Genomic DNA, 10,219 nt, shown 5'->3' on the forward strand with positions numbered 1-10,219 from the left:
AAAAAACATAAATGTACGATATGGGTTTTAAACAGATAAAAACGATGAACGATATGATCAAAAAAATAGGGAACGGCAAACGGACGAAAATGTACGAGTATTAAACGTGTAGTTTTCAAAAAAACGAAACAAAAAAAACGTTGTATACTCATGCAATTTGAGAGATTATTACCTGTATACATGCATCTAATGTTCCAAAAGCTCTGGGAGTCTCAAGATAAAATAGCCCAATGGGCTATAAGAAAATGAGATGTTGCTAGCTTTAGCTTCTCCTTACTCAATGTGCTATAAGAAGATGAGATTTTTTTCTTATTGATAGTATGGAAGTTAAAAACCAAAAACTAAGTACCATATTGTCTTCACTCTTCACTTTTACTAATAGATTTTTTTTAAAATTAATTTTTTTAATAAAATTCCTATTTTACCCTTAAAAAATGGATACACGTTTAAAACAGATTCTTTTACCATTTCCATTTTTTTCCGTATTATATAATAATATATAGAAAAACACGTTTTAAACGATAAAAAAATGCAACCGTGTTTAAAATGCGTTTTAACTAATAGTGGTTCTTACCGGTATTGTTCATGATCTAAAATATGGATGAAGAAATTATCTATTCAGGATAGATAGAAAAAAACTGTGTCCAAGCAATGTTGTTACCAACTAAAAGGAAAAGATAGATGGGAGGCATTATTAGGGGTCCAGTCCATCCATGAGGACTGCCAATTGGGTGGTCCATGATGGATAGCAACACCATACGCATACACATCTGTATTCTGTACGAGATAGCATATGGCTTGGCCTTCAGATCTACTTCATATGTAGAACTCTTTCTTTTTTTCTGTTATTTCTACTTGATAAGTAGAACAAAAGATTCAATAATGGCTTCTGTAAATTGTAACTCTGTTTGGAATGGGTGAGATTCAGATCCCTTGCAATTAATAAGATTCAGGACCCTCCACCTCCACTACCACTAGTGGCAGATGAGGATTAATTGAGGAGGGTAAACCATCTCTGCTTCATTTCATAAATTTTTTTAGGGTTTCAGCTATGGTGCTTAAGTGCCTAATAACCTGTCTAGAAAAGGGTTTTAAAGTCGGGATAAAAGAGGCGGAAAAATAGGTTGTGGGCTGTTAAGAAGGTTTGACCCTCCCCAGGTCACAAGTCCAATGCAATTTTCTCTGAAACTCTACCCCATTTGAACTGAAAAACTATAATTAAATTTACTAATCAAGGAAGGAGTCAACGAATCCTTCATTAATCATTAAATTAACCCCAGATTTCAACCATGAGGTCCAAACTCCAAACCCATCTTAATACTTAAATCACTTTTGTATAGTGTAAGCTACTTTGAGCTCTGTTTCTGTCTCTGTCTCTTTCTTGAAAGCACAGATCCAAACCCACCAAGTTTCAGACCCTTTTCTTTCTCTCTTTCAGAGACTCTGTTTTGCGTTTCCGTGACTGTTTATTTAAACTGTTAAACATATATTTCCATTTTTCTTTTCCTTCTTTAATTGCATTTAATATCTCTTCTTGGGGTGATTGGGATACAATTGTCTTTAACAACTCATGACAGGAGAAACGGTTCCCTCCTGCATGGCAGAATCAAAGCTCAGCGATTCGGAGTTTATTCTTCAAAAACAAGCACATGGGTTCCTCTTTGCAGTCCCTTTTGTGTGTCTTCCTGGGTCTGAATTCCCATTGCTCTTCTCATACGATTTGTGGGGCTTCTCTAATTTTTTTTGTTCTTACTTGAAGATTACCCATCGATTACTTCAGTAGTTTGTTCTATAATTTTTTAGTACTTTTGTTCTTGCCATTTTTTTTTTATTGCCCCTCTATTCTCTGGAGTGAGTGAGTTGGAGATTGCAGGATTCAATCTCCGGTTCTCTCACTGGCAGGGGAAGAAAGATGGGGTTGCGACTGATTCTTCTGCTGGTGAAGCTCTGCATCGTTTTCATTCCTTTGCGTGTTTATGGATCTGCAGGTAAGAGATATACTCACCAATGTGTTTAATTTGGTTTCAGTTTGATTTCACAAATTTCGTATTTGATAGATTGCACTCTTTGTTTGGATATTTTTTGTTTATGGGAACAATTTGGGGATCTTACTCTGTGCCGCTTTCGTGAGCAGGAGAACTTTACCTGTTTGAATAAGCTCTAAATAAGCTTGTAGTGTCGGTTTTGTTTCGGGTTGAGTTTGATCTAACTGGCTTTCATCTTTTAGGACGATAAGACAAGATTGTAGATCGTTAGTCTTGGTTGGACTTTGTTGTTTTCAAAGTTCACTATGTCCAGGGTTTGCTGAGATCTGCTTGATTTGGTAATGACTACTTTTAGGTTCTTCAATCCTAGCTCATGCTTCCTCCAGGGAGTCAGCCTAGTCTTTGCATTAATCATAGTTGGTCATTTCTAGGAGGTTGCATGTACGCCATTCCATGGTTTTTCCCTAAAACCACGCACTGATTTCTAGATCAGCCCAAAAAGTGATTATCATCACTAAAATGGGTTCATTTTACCCAACTGATTTTAAATTTGGGGTTTGCCAACTATAGATGCACCTTTTGTCTAAACATTGGTCTGAATTTTCTTTTAAGCCATTTGATAAAATTCAGAATTTTTGGTTTATAGACATCCTAAAACACATTACCCTCTGATACACTTTTTGTTCCAGGCTGATAAACCATATTCATCTTCTACACTTTCTGTTAGTAACATGGTATTTGCTATCATTTGAGGTATGTTTCTTTATGAGTTGTTCAGATCTGTGATGACAAGTGGCAGCTAAATTAGCCATGTCACAGAAACGCTTCAAACTAAGAGCCTCATCCATGTCTGACTCTGTTAAGTACAAATGCTGAAACCCGACTTGTATCCACCTTGTAGAGTATGTTATGCACAAAGAAAGTTTTTCCTCTTTGCAGTGGAAGATTAAAGTTGTAAACAATATGAGGATAGTAAATTTTTTATTTAGCTTGTCTGTGGACATTCAATTGTTTGACAGAGTAAATCTTCATTTTGACTTTGTTGCCGTGCTGGATGATATACTAAATAATTCCCTGAAATTGTCAACTTCTTGCTGTATTTTTGTGCTTTGGACCAACAACACCAATGGCTTTATATTCTATTGCATTTCCAGTGTATAATATTTCTCCCTTGGCGGCAAATTATTCTGCACATCCTCCAACCGAAGAAAGAGAACATGGTCTTGGCTATCAAGGAAAACCACCGAAGACTGGCACACCAAGGCCATCTCCACTGCATTATGGTAATCTTGCTTTATCATGGCAAAGATAAATTGCTGTTTGGATGGGGATCTGTTACTAAACTTAGGGCTTAATGATCCAGGCTCAGTTTTACATCCTCCAATGGTATCAGCACCCCATGATTCTGCACCTGTGTCTCCACGTGCTGAAGGTCTATTGCCATCCATGCCACCAAGTCCTCCTACGGTATTGCCACCTCATGAGTTGACACCTCTGCCTAAACCCGTTCAAGGGCCTACACCATCAATTCCACGAAGATCACCTCGTAGAAGTCGTCCAGATGGTAATACTTTTGTCACATCGCCACTATAAAGCCTCGATCAATAACTTTAAATTTGTTATAATATGGTTTCTGTTTCATTATGATACAGTGCCAGTTGCATCACCACCAGGGAAACTGCCATGGAAGTCACCATCCTTCAAGCCAACTACCCCAGGAACAACTCCATCTTCGCTGCCAGGTGCTTCTCGTAATATTAAACCATCCATGAGTGATTCATTTGAGGAGCATTTATTCTGGAATAAATCTATTGCTCCTTTGTTTCGATTGAAACACATTAGTTCTCCAGTAACTTGTGGTCCTGAACATCACACCTCAGATCTGTTTTGAGAATTGGGATGACACAACATGGGTCTGTGGAGCTGTATGGATGTGAATATGGGTTACAAATTCTTTTATATATAATGAAATTGTTCTATTAATAAGTATTTATATGTTCTGTGTTATCTCTATATCTGTGGCCCTGTGGCCTAAGATTTGATTGTCATGCAAGTCCAACATATAGAAACTTTTGTAATTGATGTTAGGTTCGATATGTCACAATATGATGTTACAGACCATGCTGCTCCAAAAGTAACCCCTTTCCCTAGCAGTAGGAACGGATATCAAGTGCCACTTGCTGCTTCTCCGAAGGAATCATTTAGCCATTTATCACCATTGAATCGGTCCCCAATTAAAGGTATTTATGTTAGATGATTCAAGATTATTCAAGCTATTTTCTTCTATTTACTATTGGAAACCGTAAGTTTCATAATTACGACTGTCAACCTGTCTGCAGGTTCTTTCCCTGTTGTAGCCCCTTCACCACATAAAGCTGCAAGGCCATCTGCCAAAACACCTACCCCCTACAAGTCATCTCTTCAGCCCCCTGCCGGGAAACGTTTTCAGAGTCCTGCATTGTCGCCTTCAATATCGATACCTAGGCATCACCATTCAGAGAAAAGATCTCACACAACTATTCCTGCACCATCTTATCTGCCACCTCCTCCTAGTTCGTACTGGCTAGGTTCGCCTTTTTTAAGTTAGTATCATGGGTAGATGATTATTGATATCATGATATACATTTCTGTAGTTCCTTTTTTTTTTTAGTTGCTTACAATTTAATAGGTTTCAAAAATCACAATTTGTACCTTTCCTTTTCTTTGATTGTAATATTAAAGGTCCAGTTATTCCTCAAGCTCCTTCAAATGTTCCCGTAGTTCCCCCAAAGAAGAGTAGACAAAGGCATCGTAGTACTTCGTCCTTTGCTCCAGGTATGAGTTTTCCAGATTGATGATTTGTTTGATGGTGTTTCCGCCGTAAAAAAACTGGGTTTTGTTCTCTAATTTCTAACTCTTTTCCTGCATGGTAGGTCCTTCTGGCTCAGCAGTCAAATCTCCATTTCCTTCATCGGGGGAATCGGGCTCTCCTAGACCCGTACAATCACCAACATTACCATCTGGTCAAACTGAAAGTATGGGAAGTCTCATGTTCTATCATATGCTCTCTTTTGATTTTTCAATTTCATTTACTGTAAATGTAGCAAATAATGATTGATCATCATGGTTTATGTTGGCAAGGACCTCTTCTTCCCCCTAAAGTTTCTCCTCTAGAGCATTCTCCAAGAAAGCCATTGATGCCAATTCCTTCTCCAGTTCGGGCTCTACCACCTCCACCTCCTAACCAAGGTAAAGAAACTTTTCTCTCCAAGAGAGCTTATATTCTGTGTTATAATTGATCCAGCTGTATTCTCCTTGTCTTAATATTTTTGTAAACTGACGCTAAATTTTGATCCCTACATGTAGATTGTACTTCATTGACATGCACAGAGCCATTAACAAATACCCCTCCAGGATCCCCCTGTGGCTGTGTTTGGCCGATACAAGTTGGAGTTCGCCTTAGTGTTGCCTTGTACACCTTCTTTCCTTTGGTTTCAGAGTTAGCTGACGAAATAGCAGCTGGAGTTTTCATGAAACAAAGTCAAGTACGCATAATGGGAGCAAATGCAGCCAACCAGCAGCCGGAGAAGACTGTTGTCCTCATTGATCTGGTACCACTTGGGGAAAAGTTTGATAATACAACAGCATTTTTGACTTACGAGAAGTTCTGGCATAAGCAGGTTACTATGAAGACTTCCTTCTTTGGCGACTATGAAGTATTATATGTACGCTATCCTGGTATGCACATGTAAATTATCTTCAGATTCTGGATATTCTCTGTGGATGTATCATTGAGCTCGTATTTGTTTATAATGCTGCATCTATTCAGGACTTCCTCCCTCCCCACCTTTGGCATCCTCCAGCATTGGCACAGTGGATGCTGGGCCATACTCTGGCGGTGACAATAATGGAAGGGCAATAAAGCCTTTGGGAGTTGATGTGAGGAGGAGACGAAAAGGAGGACTTGGTGGCAGTATGATTGCAATCATAGTCCTTTCATCTTCCATATTTATGGTTTTATGTATTGGAGCTGCTTGGCTGCTGTTGTTGAAATCCCGTGACCACACTAGTCAACTGACATCGATTCCTCCAACTTTAGTGCCTTCCCTTGCAAAACCATCAGGTAATGGTGTAGGAACATGCATATCCAAGGGTTCTCTTCCCCTCTGCCCTTCCCTTGTTCGATGTTGAATGATAAAATTTTTGAAATATAACAGGGGCTCCTGGATCTATGTTGTTTGGAAGTGGACCTAGTTCAGTATCACTTTCCTTTGGATCTAGCATTGCAACATATACAGGATCTGCCAAGACCTTTAGTGCGGCTGAAATAGAAAGAGCCACTTGTGACTTTGATCCTTCGAGAATACTTGGAGAAGGGGGCTTTGGGCGTGTCTACGAGGGTATCCTTGATGATGGAATCAGTGTTGCTGTAAAAGTTCTCAAAAGGGATGACCAGCAGGGTGGCCGGGAATTCTTAGCAGAAGTTGAGATGCTTAGCCGTCTACATCACAGGAACTTGGTCAAGCTAATTGGTATATGCACAGAAGACAATATCCGCAGCCTGGTCTATGAACTCATTCCAAATGGCAGTGTGGAATCCCATTTACATGGTAGTATTGAGTGTTTGGTCATGCTATTGTGATTTTTTCATTTTTTTCTTCTGTAAATGTTGGATATTTGAAAGTTTTATGTGTTCTGATCTGCTGTGGAAATGGTTTTTAAATTGTTCTCATATTCTATTAGGGGTGGACAAAGAAGCTGCTCCACTTGATTGGGGTGCCCGTATGAAGATTGCTCTTGGTGCAGCTCGGGGTCTAGCCTATCTGCACGAAGACTCAAGCCCCCGTGTTATTCATCGGGATTTCAAATCCAGCAACATCTTGTTGGAACACGATTATACCCCTAAAGTGTCGGATTTCGGATTGGCCAGAACAGCTTTGGATGAGGGCAACAAACACATCTCAACACGTGTTATGGGAACTTTTGGGTATGTTCTAGTTCTTTGTTGTGATATTTGAATTAAACTCTCTCATAATGCATGCCTGAACACGACAAAAGATAGGGTATATGGGTGTGGTATCCATGTTGTTTAATAGTTGTAGATAAATTGAAATTGGATGGCAGTTGACAGGTATATGTTGTGAAATAGTGACGTTCAATCTCGTGCTTTTACTTTTTGATCTTTAACTGTATTCTTGTACTAATTACAACTTTTTTTTTTCAGTTATGTAGCTCCAGAGTATGCAATGACAGGGCATCTTCTTGTAAAGAGTGACGTTTACAGTTATGGTGTAGTGCTTCTGGAGCTTCTAACAGGAAGAAAACCAGTGGATATGTCACGGCCTCAAGGTCAAGAAAATCTTGTTGCTTGGGCTCGTCCACTCCTCACAAGCAAGGAGGGGTTAGAAATGATTATTGACCCTGATCTGGGGCCTGTTGTCCCCTTTGATAGCGTGGCCAAGGTAGCTGCAATTGCTTCCATGTGCGTGCAACCAGAAGTCTCGCACCGTCCTTTTATGGGTGAGGTTGTACAAGCCCTGAAGCTGGTATGCAATGAGTGTGATGAGACAAAAGAAATGGGATCAGAAAGTTATAGCCAAGAGGATTTGTCCATTGATATGGATACTAGAATCAATATTGGCTCTGGTCAGCTTCCGGAGCCTTCACAAACCCAATACCCCATTTCAGACCATGCTTCCATCCTGGAAGCCCGAATGGCACTATCAGCTTTAGATGTATTCAGTTCATCAGTGGGAATTGAAAGGCAGTCATCAGGGTCTTTTAGGAGGCACTCAAGTTCGGGTCCTCTAAGGACAGGGAGGAGCAGGCAGTTCTGGCAGAGATTAAGAGGATCGTCTAGAGGCAGCATGAGTGAGCATGGACTTGCATCCATATTATGGATGGGATCCCGATGAGTTCTTCAGGGACCCATCCAGAAGAATAACTTGTACCACCTTGAGGATCACAATTTTGTAACATGATGCAGTTTATGACCCATGCAGATTCATATGACAATAACGTAAAATGGTCCAAAATGCATGAATGGTTCATGAGTTCTAAAGCTGGTCTGTCGTAGCTATTGTTGCTGCTGGAAACTAAGAAGTGCATCAGTTAGATATCAGAGTCTCGGCATCCTCTCCTGCCGCTGATCCTGACAAATGCAATTTTTTTGCAAGCAATGTGGTTCTCATGAAAACATCAATTGAGTGTTCCATGTTGTAGATCTGGGAAAATCTTTCATCTTGATTTGTGAAGGTAAGCAGCTATGTCTGCAACCCTGAAGGCATGGTGGTTTCAAAACGGGAGACAAAAATATATTCAATTGACACTCAATTCATCATTGAGAGTGGAGAGGGAAGGCTTTTTAACTGAGTTTGTGGCCTTTTAGTGTCTTCTATTTGGCCACTTCAAGGGCAAGCTTTAGGGTTTCTGGAGAGTTGATATATGGCAAGTCCAACAGTTTCAATTCAACCCTTTGTGACACTATGGATTGAATTGTGCTCTTGTACCTTGAGCTGTTAAAACCAATTTCTCAAAAGTTGATTTTTCAACAATTCTAACAAACACGTTATATGACTGAGAAATCAAATCTGGCCTGAATCTTAGGCTGCGTTTGGTAACGTTCTATTGGAAAGTTGCTAGAGTTTTTTTATTCTATTGAAACGAAAAAACAGAATAAAGTGTTTGGTGCATCATAGACGAGTTTCCGTTTTTTCAGAACAAAAAATGAAAAAAGAAAAGTAGAAACTGGAATTGACGAAATGACAAATAGTTGTTTTGTCTTTCCAATTTCGTTCCAAATAAAAAAAAAAAAAAAAAAAAAAAATTATTTGGGGGATTTTAGGGAAATCATTCCCGATAAACTTGTCTTCTACCCTAGCTCTTCATTTTTCACAATTTCGCGTAGAGCGAGGAAAGAAGACCTGCGTTTTGAAATCGTTCTAGAAACAGATTCACCAAACACCCTTTTTTCGTTTAAAAACAACGTTTCGACTTAGAAATTGAAATTTTCATTTTTTATGCGAAACTTCGCTTCTGGAACAAAAACGTTACCAAATGCAGCCTTATACACCAGATGTGGTTTTTTTCTATGTATACGTGATGTGAGGCTCCAAAGGACACTTGTGAAAAAAGAGAGATCTGAATGAAATACCTGTTATTGAATAGAAGATTAACTAAAATATAAAATGTTCACGATAACAGCATCAATACATGTTTAGGACCTGATTGCATAAATTAAAATGTCAGTGTAAAGTTAATAGTTGATTCATCACTGGCCACAAGCACAACCATGCAAGTTAAGACCTGATAAGACTACCTATGCCAGTAAGCAAGCACCAATCAGGAAGGTCTTCTGAATTTGACTTGGGGATACTTAGGAAACATATTTTGGAGCTGAGGTAGGGCATTAATAGGTCACATGAACCATACCAAATCAAAGTTGATACTTTATAATAAAGGAAGCATAATCAGTTCAGGTCTCCAGCCACTTGTTTGGGCTCTGTTCCATCTGAGTTTGGGTCATAATGGTATTTTGCTAATTTTAGTATTATTTCCAACTTACAGAATCTAATTCCAGTTCAAATCTTTTCATTTCTTGTTTGGTCAGACTCATTATATGAATACATTATTTGGGTGAACAATTGTTTAGCTCCTCTTACTTGTCTTAGTTTTAATCCCAACCATCCACCATTTTGCATTTTGCTGCTTGCTGCTGCTTTGATTAGGATAATTAGTATCCAACAACCTCAACTATTGCAAGGCAGTTGAGGAAGCATTTAGTTCAGCTCCTTGTATAGGTAAGGCACCCTGGTCTTCTACCGAATACAGGTTCTATTAATCTGAACTTTGGTGGGAATATACTGGTAACTAGGAACCCACTGTCATTGAAGGGATATTTCTGTATCTGGAGGGAAATGTTATTCATTTATTGTATCCTACATGGTTGTACCTGGTTTATAAGTTTTTTTGTAAAATGTTATATTCTGATGTTTCTTCTATTATAATTCTTTTATTCAGCAAAAAAGGCAAAGGGGTGGGGGGAGAATCAGTTTTGGTCTATTACTTGGTCAATTCAAAACTAAACTATTAAGGAATATTTGGTTCGATCTGATTTCTTATCCACTTTTTGTTATTGATTTGTAATCAAACTACTATTGGGTCTGGTCCAATCTGGTCCGGTTTTGATTTTATATGTATCCATAAAGAAACGATAGGGAAGATAACACATGAATCCCACACTGGACACAGCATCA

At 38.9% G+C, this 10,219-nt stretch overlaps 1 protein-coding gene across 4 annotated transcripts; it reads left to right on the forward strand.

Moving 5' to 3' along the window:
* Window positions 1-1,016: 1,016 nt before the first annotated feature.
* On the forward strand, window positions 1,017-8,459 carry LOC122061564 (receptor-like serine/threonine-protein kinase ALE2). Of its 4 annotated transcripts, none has more exons than XM_042624886.1 (14): window positions 1,017-1,988; window positions 3,140-3,268; window positions 3,349-3,549; window positions 3,638-3,727; window positions 4,103-4,225; window positions 4,325-4,567; window positions 4,707-4,799; window positions 4,898-4,999; window positions 5,106-5,213; window positions 5,331-5,702; window positions 5,794-6,087; window positions 6,182-6,574; window positions 6,708-6,951; window positions 7,189-8,459. In XM_042624886.1, the coding sequence occupies exons 1-14, from the start codon at window positions 1,913-1,915 to the stop codon at window positions 7,877-7,879; spliced, it is 3,159 nt and encodes a 1,052-aa protein (XP_042480820.1). In that variant the 5' UTR covers window positions 1,017-1,912; the 3' UTR covers window positions 7,880-8,459. The 4 variants fall into 4 exon arrangements, with proteins under 4 accessions (XP_042480820.1, XP_042480821.1, XP_042480822.1 ...); XM_042624887.1 differs by having other exon boundaries at window positions 4,325-4,552; XM_042624888.1 differs by lacking the exon at window positions 4,325-4,567.
* Window positions 8,460-10,219: the final 1,760 nt, after the last annotated feature.

This window comes from Macadamia integrifolia, chromosome 14, assembly GCF_013358625.1.
Source record: "Macadamia integrifolia cultivar HAES 741 chromosome 14, SCU_Mint_v3, whole genome shotgun sequence".
NCBI classification, from domain to species: Eukaryota; Viridiplantae; Streptophyta; class Magnoliopsida; order Proteales; family Proteaceae; genus Macadamia; species Macadamia integrifolia.

Coding starts and splice junctions, on each gene's coding strand:
- LOC122061564 (XM_042624886.1), top strand. CDS start 1,913: ATGGGGTTGCGACTGATTCTTCTGCTGGTGAAGCTCTGCATCGTTTTC. Junction 3,550..3,637: donor TCGTAGAAGTCGTCCAGATG/GTAATACTTTTG, acceptor ATTATGATACAG/TGCCAGTTGCATCACCACCA. Junction 4,568..4,706: donor GCTAGGTTCGCCTTTTTTAA/GTTAGTATCATG, acceptor GTAATATTAAAG/GTCCAGTTATTCCTCAAGCT.